This window comes from Crocodylus siamensis, chromosome 3 (genome assembly GCF_052110815.1).
Source record: "Crocodylus siamensis isolate JL-2025a chromosome 3, ASM5211081v1, whole genome shotgun sequence".
Lineage (NCBI taxonomy): Eukaryota > Metazoa > Chordata > Crocodylia > Crocodylidae > Crocodylus > Crocodylus siamensis.
In genome coordinates, this window is record NC_143397.1 from 111,077,324 (window position 1) to 111,098,244 (window position 20,921).

Genomic DNA, 20,921 nt, shown 5'->3' on the forward strand with positions numbered 1-20,921 from the left:
TCCAAGAGAAGTGCTGCTGGCTCCTACCCTGGGGGCCTTTAAAGGGAGGCTGGATAGACACCTTGCTGGGGTCATTTCACCCCAGCATTCTTTCCTGCCCATGGCAGGGGATCGGACTTGATGATCTGCTCAGGTCCCTTCCAACCCTACCTACTATGAAACTATGGTAAATGTTACACCAGAAGAGCATTATTAATAATTTCAAGGGTTTATTAACAACCAAATTGTTTTACAGATGGAATCCATTTCACTAACTCGATATTACCTAGAACAAAGTAGTTTCCTAATTACCTAAAGTCATGGAACTCTTTCATATTACTACTTCTGCTGTGGAGCCCTGACGCTGCCGGCTGTGAGAGGTGATATGGAGCCAAGCAACCTGGCTTGTCAATGGTGGTACACTGCCTCCTGGCCCATTCTGCTATTACCCTCAATATCTTTGGGGAAATTCTTATGACCTGCTGCAGAACCCCAGGGTATCATGGAACACAATTTGAAAATCACTGACCTAGGTGAAACATGTTATCTCCCTTCATTCCCTACCCCACCTTGGATCCCCAGGGGCTAAGTATGGTGACTGTGCAGGGACTCCATCATGCACCTCTTCCTCTGGTATCCAATGTCATGGCTTTTTAATCTAAGTGTTTTCTACCTCCCATTTGAGATTCTCTCTTCATTTTAGAATAATACTGACTGATAGTTCCTCACTCTTCTTTAGCACTTCTCATCAGTAGATCTCTCAGTGCTTTACCCAGGAAGTCAATATCATTGGCTCTATTTTAAACATAGGGTCAACTGGGGGACAGTCTGGTAAGATGCTGGCTCAAAAGCAATAAGGCCAGGCATTGTGGGCATTTTACATGTGCTCTGGGACGTGGTACTCAGCACTTTAATTACCAAGCTGCACTAATTAAAAGCACCCATGTATCTTGTGTATCTGCATCCCCGTGCTGAAAAAATGGTGGCAGGGCGCTTTGAACTAAAGCTCATTGAACATGTTTTATTTCAAAGCACCCCACTGCTATTTTTCAGCGCAGACACATGCAGGGATGCTTGTACGTGTAACGTGGAAGGCTGCCGGAGCGTGCCAATTTCCGTGCTCCAGCAGACTTGATTAATCGAGTCTATTCCAATGCTCTGGATTTCCAGCATGTCAGAGCAGGCTCCGCACATGTCCATTGGAGCCCTGTGAATCCAGCTCAGTTCCTATTAGGAAACACTGCCGTAACAAACATTAAGAATCAAGTAACATCCTGGGCTGGTAGATAAGTCTTCATATTTATTTTTGTAACACTCATAGGCAAAACAAGAACACTAGTGGACCAGAATTAAACAAGATTTGGCACTACAAACACTGTACAAACAATGGCCCTTGCTGCAGAGTCTTCTAAACTTCACTGCATCCATTTTGTAAAAGTTTAGCCATTAGTGATATGGTGTAACCTTCACCTCCTAGTATCCTACCTTAAGAACTAACCAAAAAGGCAACTTTATTACCCTTCCAGACACTGCCAAAATGCACCTGACCTTGAACCAGTCCTTCATTCTCATTCATCAAACATACAAAGTCAAAAGCCAGTGTTAGCCAAAGATGCATAAAGCAGAAAAACACTGAACTAGGAAGTGTGTTCAAAGTTCAGTGATAGTCCGACTTGAGCTCAGCATAATTTTTGGATCATCAACTGTTAATCAATAATCTGAGCATTATTTAAATTCCACCACTCAAACTTCACAGCATAAGCTTACAAGTTATGTAAAGGTATAAATGAATACTTACAGTTTGGCCAAGGAGAGATTTGAAAAATCACTTATAATTAAGGAATGTATTGTTAAATATTCTTAAGGTTTTACTGAAGACTTTCATTCATTTCAACAGATAAAAATTGAAAGCTTTGTGCTGAAAACTCATCTCACAAAACAATTCAGGTAAGAATTTTTAATTTTTTTTCTGAAGTAATTTGTAAAGATACAGAATATATCTGAAAATTGAGGCCATTCTGTGTAACTTTTTATGCTATGTCAGTGTTCCAAGTTATCTTCAAGAAAACAAGGTTGGCAATTTCATAGAAGCCTTCATAAATACTATTAATGGCCTGTGATCTCCTGCTATGTAATCAGTATCATAAAAAACAGGCCTTAAGAAAGAACTTGTAATGGACAGCTTTTATTTAGAATTAGCCTGTGCTAAGAAGTAGTCTTATTCATTTGGATCTCTGAGATATCTTTCATTATTCAAAGTCTGAACCAATCATGTGCTGAGAACTGACAAGGGCTTCTTCAGGAATATTTATCATAACCTGGAAAAAATTCAAGTTATTCTGGTGCTTGTGCCCAATTAGAAGGGGGGTAAGAAATAAATGTTTACATTTGCCTCTACAAATGCCAAGGGAAGCAGCACAGCCTTGTAAATAGGCATCTAACAACAGGTGACTTGTGACTTACAACTACAATGCTTACTAAACAAATTTAGCTTAGCTAGCAGTTAATCCTTCTCACCTTATTTTAGCTGCAAGGTAAAATACTGACAAGTGGCTTCCATCTACTATCTCTTAGAGCTGTTAGCACTGGAGAATAAATGTGGTTAGTTACAAAAGTTACTATACTTCCAGGGCAATGATTCTCAACTAGGAGACCATGATATCGTTTTAAGGTTGCCATGGGGTGCAGCTCAATATTAGCACCTATACAGGATTCACAATATAAACCCCAGAGATTTCAAACAGGATTCCAAAGTGCCAAAAGCATTCTGACTTGCTGTGTTTGAGTTCCTTGCAATAAAACAATTGCTTGATTATTTTTCTGTAGTCAAAAAACAAGTGAGAGCTAAGAGCTAGCATTTTCTGAGGGGTGCCTTGAGGGATACCTTAGGCAATGAGGGGTGCCATGAATCTAAAAAGGTTGAGAACTATTATTCTAGAGGGTGATCAAATAACATGATGATGGACATGGTATTAAGTGGTATACAAGACACCATCTAGTAGGATTGTTAACTGGGTTCGGCTCTGGCTTGCCAGCAACCCTGCAACTGCATAAGAATTACGAGCTGCAGAATCTTTACGCTTAAGGATGCATTTCTAGTGGACTAAGTATACTTTGAGTAAATATCAGTTTACATTTACCGACTGTGACTGGAAAAGACCCAACCCATCTTCTAATTCCTAGGTTAAATTTGCAGAATTGACACTAAAATAAGCAAAACATGTTTACTTGTAAACTGAGAACATTTTAATTAGAAAGAAACTCAGAGCATTACAGTCACCTTTTACTCTGAAAATGACTCTTCATTAAGGGCTGTTTTAAATTATAGAAGATTTCTAGCAACCTTCTAGCTCTTTGAGTCACGTAAATTCATAACCTAAGAGTTTTATTTTGGTTTTCAAATCCAAATAATCCTGAAACTCAAAAGAAAACTGCATGAAGCTGCCACTCCCTCCTAGAAGTACAAACCAAATAAACCGAGCAGTGTTGAATGATTTTCATATACAAAGAAAGCTAGCCTAGGTTCTGTCCAAACTCTGCACCATTCAACAAAATTCTGTTTGGTCAATGTTCTGGTTCTGGTTAATGAAATTTCATTTTGCTCTCACCCCATGTACATTAAGGATGCTTATACAAGTTACATTTTTTGTGCACTAAGGCCCCTGAAAGCACTCTACAGCCATGACATAACATGTTCACAGCTACAGAACTTTAAAAATGGCTTATCATGGAAAAAATTAACCCTCATTAAATCAACTATTAGCTGAAGGCGCTCCAGAGTGAAGCACCTTAGGTAGCTTCTGTTCAGGTTCCCTGCAAGGGTTAAGTGCAGGAGATTCTGCCAGTGTCCCATGCACGTTTGTGGGGCTGTCAGAGAGGAGAGTGTCCTTGTGCAGTCGTGGAGGAAGAAATAAGGTGGGAGGGGATAGGGGTGGGGGAAACTACTCCTGCTAGGTCTTGGGGAGAGACAGCCCAGACCTGCAGGGTGAAGGGGCTCCATTACACCCACAGCCGCTCACCAGCTCCGGCCGCAGCAAAGCTGAACCACCAGCCATGTGCTGCTGCTGTCAAGAGACTGGGAAACAGTGCCCTCCTCCCCCAACCTCACTGACGCAGTCCAACTCCACCCCCCACACCAGTACCCGAGCCAGGATACCTAGGAGGGGGCCACTGAGGTGGGGGGGCTCCCTGCCCCCACCCCCTGCCAGAGCCTCTTGACAGTAGCAACACACAGCTGCTGGCTCAGGTTTGGGGGGTGGGGTGGAACAGAGCCCCACTGCCCCCCACCCCAAATACCCTGGCTTGGTATTTGGGGGAGCTGGGCTAGTCTCGTGAGGTGAGAGAGTTCCATTCCATGGCCCCCCTGCCCTAGCCACAGCAAAGCTGGGCCAGCACCCGCCACTGTCAAGAGGCTCAGGCAGGGGGGAGGGAAGGGAGCTTCCCTCTGGCCCAGCTTCCTCCAATACCCCAGCCAGGAGGGGCCAGGAGGTGGAGAAGGCTCCCTCCCCCAAACCATCCCACCTGAGTCTCTTGGAAGGGCAGCATCCAGCCAGGCTCTGGGGGAATGACAAGAGGTTTCTTTCATGTAGACAGCAACAGAGCTGCTGAAAGACTATTAACAGGAAAGTACAAGTGATGATAACAGGAAAGGACAAGTGACCATAACAGTTAAGCACTTAAAACATACTTTGCTGATTTAGAATGCTTATCACTACTGTCTGTTTTGCTCTTTACATCACAAAAAAAGGGGGAAACCACAAATCTGAGTATGGTTGTTTACCTCCTTCCTTTTCACGTCCTAGTGTCAAGGTATTTAGCAGAATTTGGATATTAACTGGAATCTGACAGCCACACTGTGAGCATTTCTGCTATGGCCTCTAAATATCTATGTAATTAGGCCTCTAATTACTAAATACCAGTATATCCAACTATGCAGCTACACACATATTGGGCATGTCTACATGAGATGCTTTACTGCACAGTAGAGCATCACTGTCTACATATGCAGACCCTTACTGAGCAGTAATTACAGCAGTTACTGCGCAGTAAAGAATGTGTAGATGGCTGACCAAGAGCAGGGGGTGGGAGATTGCTCCTTGCCTCTGAGAGCTGCCTGCTGCCAGGGCAGGCTCCCATGGCAAAGCCTGGGTGGGGACAATGTCCCCCTGCCCCAGCAGCAGGGAGTTCCCGGCCCCAGCTCAGCAATCATGGAGAAGGGGCCAGGAGCTCCCTGCTGCCAGGTTAGAGGGATATTGCCCCCACCTGGGCTCTGTCACAGGAGCCTGCCCTGGTACCAGGCAGCTCTCAGGGGCAGGGGGCAATCTCCTGGCCCTGTGCTCCCTCCCAGCCCCTGGGCTAGCTTAGAGCTCCATCTGGAGGCTTCAAAGTGGTAGAGTCAGGTGGGAGCAGCCCTCTCCAGGCTGCTCCCATTGGGAGCAAATCTACTCCCAAATGCTCACTTGTGTAGATGCCTGCTCAGGGTAGATTTATTCTGGATTAAATTAGTCTGCAGTAAACCCGTCCAGCAACATTTGCACATGTAGATGAACCCAGTGCTAGAAGCAGCATGACAGCTCTCACTGTTTGAAAGATCTTACTCTGCTGCTGTCACTAGTGCCATACCAGTGCAATCACTAGTGCCATATTAGTTATATGCATGCTGTTGACCAAATTCACAGGGTATGATGGACAGGTAAAATTTTTCTGCTTACAGGACTGACTGAATCACTTTAGTAGTTTCGTTATGGAAGAAAAGTACCAATCCAGCATCTCCTTCTCTAGGTTTCCAACTAGAAGGAAACAGTTTCAGATCCTGTGGTGGGATGAGCTGAAGCAGAGCTTTCTGCATGGTGCTGATCCCTCAGCCGGAGACAAGATGCCTCTCACCTGTAGTAACCTATCATGATTGTTCACTAAGGTTTCTGGCAGCAGAAACCCAGCTAACTTTGGTCCTTTGAATGTCTCCCCTCTTTCAGAGTGTTTTTTTGGGTCAATTCAAGGGCTTAGTGAAAAGACAGGAAGGAAGGTGGGAGTGAGGCCAATTAGGAAATAGAGTTGTTGGTTTGAATAGTCTTTTCTTGCAGCTGAAGTTTCTAACTGTATTTTTAGCCCACAAGATAAACCAGTCCAGTGTCTGCAATGCACATGACAAATTAACAATTTAGCATTAAAACAATGGAAGTGTTGCCAGATCTTACTGACAACATTTGGGATTTTCCTTAAAGTGGCAGCTCTTGAGGTTGGGTTAATCCTTCCCTTAGAAGCTTAACTCTTGTTTTAAAATTGAAATTTCTTGTCCTTCTAGTGGTGGAGAAAAACTTGAAAAATGAGAATGCTGAAAGACAAGAAACCAATTAATAACAACCTAAGCTATTTATCATAATCAGTGATATTGCATGTATGCATATATGGTGATTAGTATGTGCATATTAACTCATTTGTTAAATGCTACATGTAATTATGCAGTTATTCAAATTTAATGGTTTTTAAGCCAACCTCACGATTTTGAGGGCCTGACATGATTTTTAAACAACTGCTGATTTTTAACAATGCTGCAGCAGGATCCAACTGCCTTGGTTAGGAAATACAGTGGGCCATATCCCAATGTTTCCTATACTAGGTAAGTCTGGAGTGACTCTTGTGGAGGGTGCAGCAAAGCTATAGCTATATTTACAAAAGTGTGAATAAAAGAATCAGTAGCAGTGGAGTGGAAACCTTATTAGGGTACAATGAGAACAACTTATTGCTTTTAACCATGTTTGCTCACTCGCGATACATGCAACAGTCACATTACAAATAAAACATTTAGGTGGGAGGGCCAAAAAGAGAGCCCATTTATTAGAAGTTACATGGTTAAGCACTATTTTTCTGGCAACTTATCTCTTCTCTTCTTGGGGATGACTTCACTATATCCAAAACAGTCATTAAAATCCTGCAATGATTACAAATATGTTGTTTATACGCTTACAACTTGTAAGAACTGCTTAGCACAAATGGAGACTACTAATTCCAAATTTCTGAGGCGGTGACTTATAACTGGCATACCCACATGGCTATTCAAAACTTCCCTAGCCCAGCAGGAAAAATGCTAATCTTTTCTAAATAAACACTAACTAATAATCAATCGTTTAAAAAAAAATCTCATCTTAGTATCCAAATCCATTTTATACTCACCCAGCACACAGAGGACCCATTCCTCCAGTTTAAATATATAAGTACAACTGATTAAGTTACTTATATTTTAAATCATCAGAGTTTTGATTATTTAAAAGTTACTACTGCCTTTTCTAACTAGCTACATCTCCAGCATTCAAAAAATACAAAGTAATCAAAATGACCTGTAATCACCGTATGTACTCAAGACTGTTTCATGAAGTTTCAGATAACTTACATAAAATATACCAGCTATCAGAAGCTATAATTATCCTTCAGACAGAGTACTGTACATAACTGTTCTTATATAACCATTGCCCATTTAGTGTTTTTACCTAAGTACCATATGCTGCTTTTCAGTAAACAACCTTTTAGGTAAGCAGGAATAGAAGTACATTTGAAATGTTTGAGCCTAGTCTGTGGGTCCTGATTTAGTCTTTTATGTCAGCCTATCAAAAGCATCCATTTGATGATGGCACTGCCCACCAGTCTGTAAGTACTCAAAAAAAGCCACTATATTACTTATAGACTGACTGACTGCATTCCCTTGGCTGTATGAAGTTGGATGGAACTTGTATTCTGTCCAATCCTTGCATTTTCAGAAGTAATTTAGGTAAGAAGACGTACACGTATATTTTCTCCTGCATTTTAAAACTGAAATTTGTAATTCCAGACTATTCATTATTTAGCCAATATTGATCATATACTCTTTAATCTGAATTAGTTTTGTACTGTATGTGGTTTTTTGTCTTCCTTCCATTCATATGCAAAGATTCATTTGCCCCGAGCAATTTGCTGACCAGTACAATCTTGCTTAGTGTAACAGCTCAGTATGTTTTAATCTAAATATAGGATGGATTGTATAAAGAAAAAATAAGGATCAGCCTTACTGGACAATTGCACAGAAAGTTGTGATTATTTTATTTTGCATCATTGAAATAAAAATAGCTCAGAATTTCCTGGAGAGATACATGGTTGACCTTCATTTTTATTCAATACAACCCCAATGATAAAAATTATTCACTTGTATATAACTTAAATCCAGTTTTATTTAAAAAAAAAACCTATTTAAAAATGAAATCAGACATGACAGCAGCTTATGTTAAGACCCAAATGTACTATCTATTAAAATGATTTAAACAATTTTTAAATTTTTTTCATCCGCGAACCCTCCATAAGTTTTCATATGTTAAAGGATACTACTTTTTAACATGATACAGAACAGGGGAGAAACACCTCACAATGTGTTGGATTAAGTAAGGGATTGCTTCCATGTATCATCCATGAAGCTTATACTCCAAAGATTTCTTTGGCTGATATGTCTTATACCAATGCCCAGCCAGCAGAACTGTATATGTATATTAAGGTTTTGCCATCATAGCTATATTAGTTAGGAGGCATGACTTTTTTCACACTCCTGATAGCCAGCAAGTAAATCAAGCCAGAACATTTATTTTCTATCTTGATGGAGCACATACTGGTATTTGTAGTTTTTCAAATGTAAATATTTTCATTTTCCCTTGTATAGGAAACCTTTTTTTTAATTACTTTTATTTTCAGTTTAACTAGTAAGTGCAGGGATTTTTATTTCATTGGACTAATTCACTGAAAATTGAGACTGATTTAGAATAAAAAATAAGGAAATCTTGTTTTCCCTTTCCAATTTACAAACTTAAAACCAGATGGGATGGGGTGAGATGTACTAATTCTGGTTTTTAAAAGTATTTATGTCTTTAAATATGCAGTTACATGTATAGTGTGGCTGCAAGAACATTTAAGCAGACTAAGTACCTAGTTTTCATAGGTGTTTTTCCAAACCCTGCTGGAAATCTAACTCCATGTTTAGGGCCTTAAATACTTTTGAAAATCTGACCCAAGGTAACAAAAAAAATGGCCTGTTTACTTATTACAGTTAATACGTCCTTCATTAAAAAATCAGGTTTAAATGCAAAAATATATTCTGTCGTATAGCATTTATTTAGTATATTTGAGATTATTTTTATTTAGAAAACTATTCTAAAATGCTGGCTTGCTATGTTTTTAATTACATTTTTCATCCAAATGCAGTCTGATAAAAATTCAGAATTAAAAACCCATCATCTAGTGAATAATAAATGTATTGTGTAATACAATACAGTAAATACACACTATTTTCTCACATACCACACACCCACAAATAAGACATGTATCTTGCTTGGGGGAGAGCAGAATGAAAAAAAAGATATTTCTAAAGTTATGGTTGCATCGAACAGGGACAGAGCATATACTTTAGTTCACTCAACCTCACTTCCCTGCTCAAACAGAAATTAAAACTGAAGACTAGTCTCCATGTGTAGATCTACAAATCTGAAATAAGCTAAAAACAATCTGTTAGGCCGTGACATAGGAGAAAAGAGGCCAGGAGTAGCTAACAGACTGCAAAAGAAAGGTTAACCTGATTAGTGGAACATCAAGACCATGAAACAGGAGAGGTGGTCATTAATACCAGTGGAATGAAGAGCAACAAACAAATAAATCATTAAGCTTCCTGAATAGAAATGCCACTACTGCTGCCAGGCACTTGGCTTTAATCTTTGGGTGGAGGAAGAATCAAAATGAAGTACTTGTATTTTGGACAAATAAAAAAAGATTAGCTTTTCTTCTTAAGACACACACCCCAATTCTGGAAAGTTAAGTTTTGAGGAAAGAGTGTGTATAGTATGTGAGTAAATATGAAAATAAAAAATTGTAAAACTTAACAGACTAAATAGATATTTCTTATGAAGCTTTATAATTGCTTCAATAATTGTGCAAATAGGTATAGTATAGCCTCCAGTTTATCAAAAAGAAATAGATACAAAGTTTAGGCCACATTTGTTTGCAAATAAGCATATTAAGTGGTTATACAAAAAAATAAGGACCTTTCCTTTTAAAAAATCAAAAAGTACAAACCAAAAGATTAAATCAGTTATTCAGAACAAAGTTTTTTATTTGTTGATTTCAACCAGGGGAAGGCAATTATTTGGGCCCAGGGGCCACATAACATAGGGAGTTTTGATGAGTTGTTTTGTGGATCAGATCAGCACCATCCCTTCCCCCCAGCAACTCACTAAAACTCCATATGGGGCTGCAGGCAGACAGGAAGCGATGTTCAGGAGTAGATGGGTAGGCAAGGCCAGGATCATGGGGTGGTGACAGTGTGGGCTGGGGCCTGCGGCAGAGCCATGATTCATTCCCTGCACATCCCTGCCCTATGGGTGAGGGTGTTGGGGGGAGGTGTAAGGGGGCATGTGTGCATGTGTGTGTGGGGGGAACTGCTTGGGCGCTAGGTTCTGGGAGCCAGCCTGGGGTGAGGGGAGGGAAGAAGGGGCAGGGCGAATATTTAAAAGAGCTTGCCCAGGCCATGCAGTCTACAGCTGCCTCTACAGTGCTCTACTGAGTGGGGCTGAGTCTTGCCCACTCCCACCCAGGGCAAGCTGTGCCGCACTCCAGCCCACTCACACAGCTTACTCCCAGTGCATCTGCAGCCACCTGGGTGCTGCTCAGCTCCCCTTACCACAAGGGGTGGCTCCTTCTCCTGCTCTTGTTCATGCTGTGCTGCTCTGGGTGGGGAGGAAGCTTCAGCCAGGTGGCTCCTGCCCCAGTGAGCAAGGTTCTGGTTTCAGCTGCCTTTCACCCACTCTACCTGCCCAGTGCAATGAGCTGCTACCTGCAGGGGGCTGAGTGGGTAGAAGGCAGTCAGGAGCTGAAGCCAGAGCCTTATGCACTGGGGCAGGAGCCACCTGTCTGAAGCTTCCTGCCAACCTGAAGTGGCACAACACAGACAAGAGCAAGAGGAGGAGCCACCCCTGGAGGTGAGGGGAGCTGAGTAGCATGCGGGTGGTTGCAGCCACACCAGGAGCAGCCTTGGTGGTAAGCTGTGTGCGCTGCCCCTGACTGGGGCTGGCAGGCATGGGCAGAAGCACAGCACTGGCTACTCTGTATACTTTGTTTTCATAGGATATTCTAAAAGAGGGTGGTCATTGTGCACTATCTATACATGCATTTACACAAATACAACTTTTCATAGGATTCACTTGGTATTCCATACTCTCTTGTTTTCATCAAAGGTGTGTGCAGAAGAAAAGAATAGCAAAGCCTGTGTAGCCTGTCTTTCAGTGGAATGACACCTGGCATAACATACATGGTATTTTCCAGCCTATGCATTCCACTTTAACTGTCCATCTGTTTGTATGGGCTTGTCTAAACTATAGTTCTTCTGTTGGCTACAGCTATGGCAATGTAGCTATGTCAGCAGTCCCTTAGCAAAGATGCAACGCGGTACTTGCCAACAGAAAACCAACACCACCTTTCCAAATGACATAAGCTGAAAAAGCACTCTTCTGTCAGCATGGTTGCATCCACCAGGTGGAGTGCAAAGCTAGGTCAGAAAAAATTGGCATTACAGATCACTTTCCAGAAAACATAGCTAAGGTTGGAGGAACCATAGGTTGCACATTTAAATGTATAGTAAACATTTAAAAAATTAAATGCCCTGACACTACAAATATTAAAACCTCAGTATCCTGACACTAGTATACTACCTCCAGGTTTAGTACTTCTATTAACAGAACCCTCTCCCCATAGGTTGAGAACATCTGCTGTGACAACTTACTACTCTATGCATAGCTTCCACATCAAGGCCCATATATCCCATAATACAACTACGTTCCATTTCCTCTATGCTAATTCAAAATATTTAGTATAAGAAGCCTTATATTTATTTCAAATTTTAGTATTCAAGTATACGTGACCATTCTAGTGTGCGGCATGTACTTCACTCAACAATGGTAAATGGAATTCTATCTAACATATACTATGTGTTAAAAATAGTGACAATTAATTTAGCTGTTTTTGCTTAGTGAAACAAATCTGAGTCCTATGAGTGTCCGCTGGATAATTTACAGACTGTTGGTTATTTGGAAGCTCTTTTCTTTATTAGAGTTGTTCAACTCTAGATCTCAGATCCCATGGTATTCTTTTAAGCAGCTGACTTAAACTTTATTATGAACACAAGAAATTAAAAGTAACAAATTTCAGCAATAAATTTGAAAAGTTGAAAGTATTTGTGCTGAAATATTTAGTGCAGTATTTAACTTCTGGGAGCTCTGAACACTTACAAGTATTAACACCACAAGAACTCTGATGCTAACTACCATTTTTTTAACATCTTAGGAACCGATGCATGAAGTGAATGCACAGAAAATGGAAAGACAAATAGAGGCCATCAAAATAGATGACAGTTCAGCATCTGCATTTCAAATGGAAAGAAAGGTTCACACGAAGATAAACAGGAAAGAAATTATCCAAGCCAAGCTGAGGAAGAGCTGTTCCTGCACAACACAGAGACTGAAAAACACAGTCCTAGATTTCTTCCCTGTACTACGATGGCTTCCCAAGTACTCCTACAAAGAGTACATCTGGGGGGACATTATGTCTGGGTTAGTGATTGGGATCATTTTAGTTCCCCAAGCAATAGCCTACTCCCTGCTAGCAGGTCTGAAGCCCATTTACAGCCTTTACACATCATTCTTTGCCAACATAATTTACTTCCTGATGGGCACTTCCCGACATGTGTCAGTTGGCATTTTCAGCTTAATAAGCTTAATGGTAGGACAAGTTGTGGATCGAGAGCTGCTCTTGGCAGGGTTTGACCTGAATGACGATGCTCCACCAGCCTTCAGTGACAGCTCTCCATGGAAGAGAAATGATTCTAACATAACAGCCTTCAATCTTACCTTTGCGGGGCTGAATGCGGAGTGTGGGAAAGAGTGCTATGCCATCGGAATTGCTACAGCTTTGACCTTTCTGGCTGGAGTTTACCAAGTAAGTTGCTACCTATGTAAATGGGTTGGATATGAAAGTCTTAGGCAACATCCAGATAGCGTGGCAATCTCAAACATGCTATGACGCTCCACAAATAAACAACCCCATGTTAATGGGCCTGCCCTCAGCAGTGCACAATGTGGCTACACTGCTTCTAGTTAGGCAGGAGGCACTGTATCTGAAGAGCCGGTTTGATAGTGCCACTGCTGAGCACTGTCGTTCTGCAGTCTAGGCAAGGTCTTATGTGCATCCCCATGCTTCTCACTTCAGTTAAACTTTCCCCACTTCATTTTAGTGAAATGGTGATTGACATTTTTCTTTCAGGATTCCTGGCCCTATATTACGAAGCTTATATTTAAAAAAAAAATCAAACAAACAAACAAAACCAACCCCCCCACAAAAAAAACCCCAAGTTAGGCAAATAGATTTTATTGTCTAGTAACTTTAAGTTTAAATTTACAAAAAAGAATTCCAGGGCTACAATAGCAAGAACTGGACTTGATGACCCAGGGGTCTTTCCAATTTCTGTACACCTTTGTGGGACAACTGCTGCAGTTCAACATACCCAAAATTACTACTGGCTTTAATGGAAGTTTTACTGACACAGGTCATGATGTTCAACAGCATTCTGGCCTTGGGTGACAATGGTAGCAACAGAGGACAGGCAGGCTGTGGCAGCCGTTGAGCCAGCAGCGATGGTGGCTGATGTTCCTGTGCCCTCTCTTTAAGCGTATGCCTGGGGCTGACGCCTCAGTCATCCATCCTTCATTTTGCTACTGTCTGGGAAGTTCCCAGGTGCCAGAAAGTCAGTTTAAAAGCTCCAGCAACTTTGATTCACAGCTTCTCATGGGGCTGTGGCACTTCTGTTCTGACTCCCAGAACAGCTGTGAAGCGTAAGTTGGAGTGAAGTGCTCTAACACCAGAGCTTGTTCGTGCAATTATATGATCAATATTACTCTCATATTAAAGGTTCACGGATATTAATGTGCAAAAAGGATATATAAAGGACAGGGAAACTTGAAACAATTTAATCCTCTTTCTTCAAGTTTGAATTTTGCTGAGTTAATAAGTCTTTGGGACTAGAACTCTAGAGAGGCAGGAGAGAAGAGTTACAGGAAGACACCACTTCAAAGTGTGATGTAAATTTAATCTCCATTAGGTTCCAGCAGTGCACACTTCTTAAAGTCTTAGGATCTATGTATGCTTCAGACCATGCCACAGTGGTATGAAAAACAGCACATTAAAAACCTGAGCCTTCTACCCCATGGTCACACTCTTTTCTGTCTTCATCAATCCAGAATGGAGAGGCCAGCTGAACAGAGATGCTCTCTCTCTGTCCCTCTGGAGGTGTGCATGTGCACACGCACACATATTCTTTCTCAAGAGCAAGGCATGAAATTTCCCTAAGCACACTTAGCAAGGATGAGTTCCGTGCTATGAATGCAGATATAGCACAGTTCCTCTTTCTCTGTACTGGTCAGTGAAGTAACACATTACTCAAAGCAACTGTATTCGACCACAGCACTGGGCAACAGAATTTGAGCTTGAATGCAGAAAGCACAAAAAAGAAAGCTCATTCACTAGCCTGCATTTCAGAGAGTGGCTATACAGGACAAGGGGCACATTGTTTCATACTTGTTAACCCACTTGCTATCTCAGATTCACCGAAAGTAAGGGGGTGAGAAGGACATAAAAAGAGCAGCTTAGGTTATCATTTTTCTTTTAATTTCCTTACATTTGAAGCTACCTTAAATTAAAAAGATGAAATAAATAGTCACAGTTTTTATTAAAACTGGATGCCTGATACCCTGTATAAAACAAAACAGAAAGCATGGCTTAAGTGTCCAAAAGCAACTAGAGGAAGGAGGGGACAATGGTTAGTTAGGCCACTGGCTTCATACTTCAGAGACTCTGAAACACGGTTCCACTAAAGGCTTCTGTGCAGCTTTGTACAAGCCTGTATTTCACCTCCCCTTTGTAAACAGGAAGAATAGCACTGTCCTACCTTCCAGGAGTGCTACAAGCACAACTACAGTAAGCCTCTAAGCCAGGGGCAGGCAATTATTTTGGACAGAGAGCGGCTTACTGAGTTTTGGCAAGCCATCGAGGGCCACATGACAGTCAGCCCAGGGCAGATAAATATTAATTTTCTAAATTTTTTAGGGGCCCCATGGGCTGGATAGAATGGCCTGGCAGGCCGCATTTTGCCCACCCCTGCTCTAAGCTGTGTTACTTGGGCAGCCCCTTTCAGACAACTTAAAAACTCCTGATTTGAGAAGTACAGATGCTCAGTACTTCTGGGGATGAGGCTGCTTGAACACACCTCAAAAGACCATTCAAATCCTGAGGTATCCAACATCATTGCACCTGCGTATGGTGTCAAAGTTATAAAGAAAAACACAGTTCAGACTTGAAGAGTTTTTCTTGAAAGTGATTAGCTAAAGACAATAAAATACCACTTTTGCTGGAGTTGAAACCTCACAATTATCATGGCACAATAGGGACAAAGCTTTATTTTACTTTCAGCAGAGGTGAAATAACAATTTGCTGTGGCTATAACAGAAGCACTCAGGATCTAGTTCCCTGCCTTACACTGGAATAAATTCAGACAAGCATGCATCACTTCAGGTGAGCTGCTTTGAATTAATACCAGTTAATGTAGTTCAATTTGATCCACTTCAAGAATTGCTTTTTTCATCTCTTTTGTTCATGATATATCAAAGCGATAAAAGGAATTCACACATTTTACACATGGATCTGAAATAACAACAGTTCCCTGCTGGTTTAAGAATTAGAACTGTCAAGCACTCTTTACCTACAAGTGCTCTCCCTCTTTAGGGCAGTATCATTTATTTTTCATCTTCTTGCTTTTCTTTCAGATCCTGATGGGAATCTTTCGTCTTGGCTTTGTATCTGTATACCTTTCAGAATCCATGCTGGATGGATTTGCAACTGGTGCTTCTTTAACAATCTTAACTGCTCAAGTTAAGTATCTTATTGGAATAAAAATCCCACGCAGCCAAGGGCTTGGGATGCTTGTAATGACCTGGTTTAATATTTTTCGAAATATTGCTCAGGCTAATCTCTGTGATGTAATAACAAGTACTATTTGCATTGTTGTGCTGGTCGCTGCTAAGGAAGTGGGAGATCGATACAAACATAAACTGAAATTCCCGCTTCCGACAGAGTTGGTGATTATTGTTGTGGCCACACTGGTTTCACATTATGGGAAACTGAATGAAGTTTATGGAACCAGTGTCTCAGGTGCAATTCCAACTGGATTCATTCCTCCCCAGGTGCCAAGTTTTAATCTAATGTTTCGAGTTGCTGTAGATGCCGTGCCTCTTGCTATCGTTAGCTTTGCATTCACAGTCTCCTTATCAGAAATGTTTGCCAAGAAATATGCCTATACGATCAGAGCCAATCAGGAAATGTTTGCTATAGCATTCTGCAACATTATTCCATCTTTTTTCCATTCCTTTGCAACCAGTGCAGCTCTTGCAAAAACTCTGGTCAAAACTTCTACAGGCTGTGAGACACAGGTATCAAGTGTTGTTAGTGCCATGGTAGTGCTGCTGGTCCTGCTGTTCTTAGCACCACTGTTTTATTCTTTGCAAAAGTGTGTCTTGGCATGCATCATCATAGTCAGTCTCAGAGGAGCCCTTCGGAAGTTCAAAGACGTGCCACAGCGATACTACCTGAACAAAGTGGACACTGTAGTCTGGTGTGTGACTATGCTCTCCTCTGCCCTAATCAGCACGGAAGTTGGGCTTTTAGTTGGTGTTGCCATTTCCATGCTGTCCATCATTGGTCGGACTCAGCGGCCACATACTTCCCTGCTGAGTCAGATCCCCAGCACTGTCTTTTATGAGAATGACCAGGAATATGAAAATCTCTCCCCTGTTCCAAAGGTCAAAATATTCCGTTTTGAGGCACCACTTTACTACGCAAACAAAGACTTTTTCGTGAAGTCTCTCTATAAAATGACAGGGCTAGATCCTACACTGGAAGCTGCAAGAAGGAAGAAGCAGGACAAGAGGGAAAAAGAGCATCTACAGAAGGAAAACCAAGCTACAAATGTTAATGGATTCAGTCAGGCAGATACAACTTTACACTTGGTCCCTAAACAACTTGATTTCCAGACCATCATCATAGACTGTTCCTCCTTCTCATTTTTGGACATACCTGGTGTCAACACACTGAAGGAAATATTGAAAGACTATGGGGCACTAAACATCACTATTCTCCTGGCTTGCTGCACTCCCTCTGTGATTGACTCTCTGAAAAGAGGGGGGTATTTTGAGAAGGATGACAGAAACATGCATGAAATGCTGTTCCATAGCATACACAGTGCCGTGCAGTTTGCAAGGGACAGAAAACCTTTGGCAGACAACTCCACTGTTTAGCCTGAAAGGTCCATAGTTTCTCCTATGTTGCTTTCCACATAAGTGGGACAGTTTAAAGTAATTCCCATATAAAAAAAGGCAGACCCTTGACTAGCTGCTCAGGAGCAATCTGCCTCGTTGACACTGTCTCAGGAGGATGTCTGCAGCATGTTGGACCCAGCACAGAACAGTCTCTGTGAGGTTGCAGATTACTAATAATGGGATTGAGGACCGATGGAAAGAAACAGAGATGCACTCAATTACTACCTGCACTATCACTTTAAAATACATATATTGTGCTGGAAGGCAGACTGGAAGTGCTTTTCCCTTGATCTACAAACTTGTACTCTGGGGCCAGATCCAGCATGCCACTTAGGCGCCTAAGTATTCTACTCTTTAATCATCAACACCAGCCTTCATCTTAACCTTAAAACCAGGTTACAACATGTGGCAAGGGGAAATAAAATCCACCCTCCCCCCAGTTCTGAACAAATAGTTTTACCTAGGCCAGAACACAGTAGAAAGGGATTGCCCTTAGAGGTGGAAGGGGCTAAGGCTATGCTGTCACAATAAAGACTGGCCCCTCTTGGCTCCCCAACTGTCTGCCCCTAGCACATTGACATCTTACAAGTTGAGGTTGTGGTTGTTTTTGGCACTGCTCAAAAATGTTGCTGACCTCTGCTCTAGTACATCATCCTATTTATCACAACAGATTTAGCTCATTTGGTTAGATCAAGGTTGCAAGTTTGATCCCTGATTGTACCAGATGACCTCTTGAGGTCCCTTCCAGCCTTACTTGTCTATGAGACATTTTTTCCCAGTTAAAAAGAAACTAGACATTTTACTAATATACTAGTAGCCTCAGGCTATATTATTTAAGATTGAAGCAAAAGCAAATATAATTTTACTGGAATGTGCATTAATTGGCTATATTATATATTATGTACCAAAAACATATCTAGGCAAAAACAATCAAAAGACATTTCATTAGTCCTGTCATAATTAAAATTAAATGTACATCTCTTTCAGAGCTTCCTTGATCATCTTGACAGTGCATCTAGTACTTCATTGAAAGTTATTTCCACACCTGAGTTCTTGTTCTAACTAGAGGTAAAATTAGTGAAAAGGTTGTGAAAAAGGAGTTACATTACCAGGAACAGCTAACAGACAACAGAACTGCAGAACAAAGAATAGTTTTATTAGTGTAACCATTAAAGATCATTAAAAATAAGGTTATAAACACTTGTAAAATGAAAGGTTTAGCGGGAATCAGGTGTATAATGAGCCGGGTCCTCAACTGACTCTCTCATTTCTGCTGCTACCACTGTCAAACAGTTGGTTTTAAACTCTGGATGGAGCAGGAATCAAAGTGGTGGGGAGGGGTGGTGGGCAGGCAGGGGGCGACATTAAACTGCACCACTGTATCCTGCCCCACTTGGATCCGTCCCTGCATGGTTGTATGAATCAGACACATCAAAAGGCAAGACCATGACACTCAGATTTGCTGTGAGAAAATACTTAACAGTATTAAGAAAAGGGAAGTGCTTAGATTTCAGTCTCAGCGACACTGGTGCATCCCCATCCACTTAAAATGAGGAGTACTAGTTTAACCAGTCTGACTCTGTGACACCATGGAACCATCTGTCACGAAGGTCTTGAGCTTAATACCTAGAGATTTGACTGCAATAATGTGTTCATATCATTTTTGTCAGACTGAGTGCAATGCAGAGAGGAATAAACAAAAATGGAAAAAAACTGAGGGCAAAAAATGCAACAAGGAAACTCTAAAATCTAGCTTGGAATGAAAGAGGTGGGCCCATTTGAAACAGTTACACTGGCATGAATGTGGTGTTACAATGCCACTTAAGTTTTTCTGCCATGAAGCCTATTTAACAACATGATCCACTAAAGAGCTGGTTTCCTGTCCCCACTGCTAACCATCATCATGCTGCTACCTTGTGTTCTCCCTGCTGGCCACTGGTTTGTGGTCTTAGTGTGCAGGCACTTAGGCAGCAAGAATCAGCCCTTTCGCTTGTATTAGGCCTAGCATTATGGGGTCAGGGCCATAGTTGCTCCTGCACTATATAGTTGTACAGTGCAGCAGGCTACCACTATAAGTGAATAGGAGATCAAGCTATAATGACTTAAGGCCTTAGGACTGGCACCTGAGGAAAAAAAGGTAAGAGATGGAGTTCTAACCTGTGAAATTAATCTGGTCTTAAAGATGGAGCAGAAATAAGGGAAGTCTTAAAACTAAAGTCCAGAAGTCTTGTTATTACTTAAAGAAGACAGAGTTCTAACTTACAGTCAGAAGAAAAAGCAGCTGGCCTTTTGGTCTCTTTTTATTACATGTGCTAGAAAGGGGTTGTGGAGTCTGGTGGCTCTTTTTAATGTAAACTCTCTTCCATCCTTCTTTCCATGAAAAGTACATCGTAGTAGATCTGAGTGAGGTAACTCAGGTGTGGGAGGAAGCACTGCTTTGATGAAACAAGCCTACTGACTAGAGATTTTAGAAGCGATTTATATTCTGAGTTTCCTTACACCAAGTGTTTTTGGGCACTGACTCACATGTTAGTGTACTGGGAAATGTACAGTACTCACATGCCAAAAGCAACTTCATCTATTATTTTTTTACTGTACATAGGTATAGGGTCTTCTGACTCTGAAGTGGCTAGTGATGGGATTTTACTTTCATGTTGGTTCAGTATTGGGGCTTAATAAATACTTAGATGAGATCTTTAATACCTCTTACACTAGGACTCTTTCTTGTGTCCTAGAATATATATTTTTTCAAGTGTTGTGTTTAGTATAAAAGTCATGTATTTAACCTTACTTATTCATAGCTACAGTTCAAAGGAGGGATATCTTGTTTCAGGTCTGTATGCCTGGATAATGGGTCCAAATCTCTATGCAAGTTCTGCCCCTTGGCTACTGAGGGCATGTGGGTTGGTAACTAACCATCTGGTCAGAGAATGAACCCCCATCACTGAGACTATGTATGTCATACAGCCTGGAAATGAAACAAAATGTATTATTTTCAGTTAAAAATAAAGTTCGCTTGTTTGTGAAGACTGCCTGCCTAATGGTGGTGTCCTTCTTTAGAGCATAGCTTCTCAACCTGTGGTTCACGTACCCCTGGGGGTACATGAGACACAGGCAGGGGGTATGTGGGCATGGAAAACCCCCACAGCAAGGGAGCACCGCTGCTCCCCCTGCCGCTGCTGGGTTCACATCCAGCTGCTCACCCCCAACCCTCAAGCTGGCCAAAGGCTGCTGCAGGAGGGGGAGGGCAGGCACACAGATACCTGCGTACTCCCTGCCGACAGGCAAATAGGTTTTCTTTTTTATCCTGCCTGGGCTTTGGGGGTTGGGGGGGGGGGGGAGGGGCAGACCGAGACCCCCAGAGTGCAGGAGGTACAGGGCGCTGCCCTGCTCCCTCCTGCACTGTGGGGATTGGAGCCATAACCTGTCCTACCCGGGGCTCAGTTCACTGCAGGCAGGAGGGCTGGCAGTGGCACCAGGTTCTTCCTGGTGCTTGGGGCAGGCTGCAGTAATGGGAGG

At 41.7% G+C, this 20,921-nt stretch overlaps 2 protein-coding genes across 5 annotated transcripts in view; one reads left to right on the top strand and one right to left on the bottom strand.

Annotated features, from left to right (window-relative positions):
- The window catches only part of IDUA (alpha-L-iduronidase), an 88,458-nt gene that overhangs the window by 52,678 nt on the left and 14,859 nt on the right, over nucleotides 1-20,921 (bottom strand). The window lies entirely within an intron of this gene.
- On the top strand, nucleotides 1,797-20,429 carry SLC26A1 (solute carrier family 26 member 1). The gene is made up of 3 exons (XM_090038972.1): nucleotides 1,797-1,926; nucleotides 12,325-12,975; nucleotides 15,855-20,429. The coding sequence occupies exons 2-3, from the start codon at nucleotides 12,331-12,333 to the stop codon at nucleotides 17,379-17,381; spliced, it is 2,172 nt and encodes a 723-aa protein (XP_089895098.1). The 5' UTR covers nucleotides 1,797-1,926; nucleotides 12,325-12,330; the 3' UTR covers nucleotides 17,382-20,429.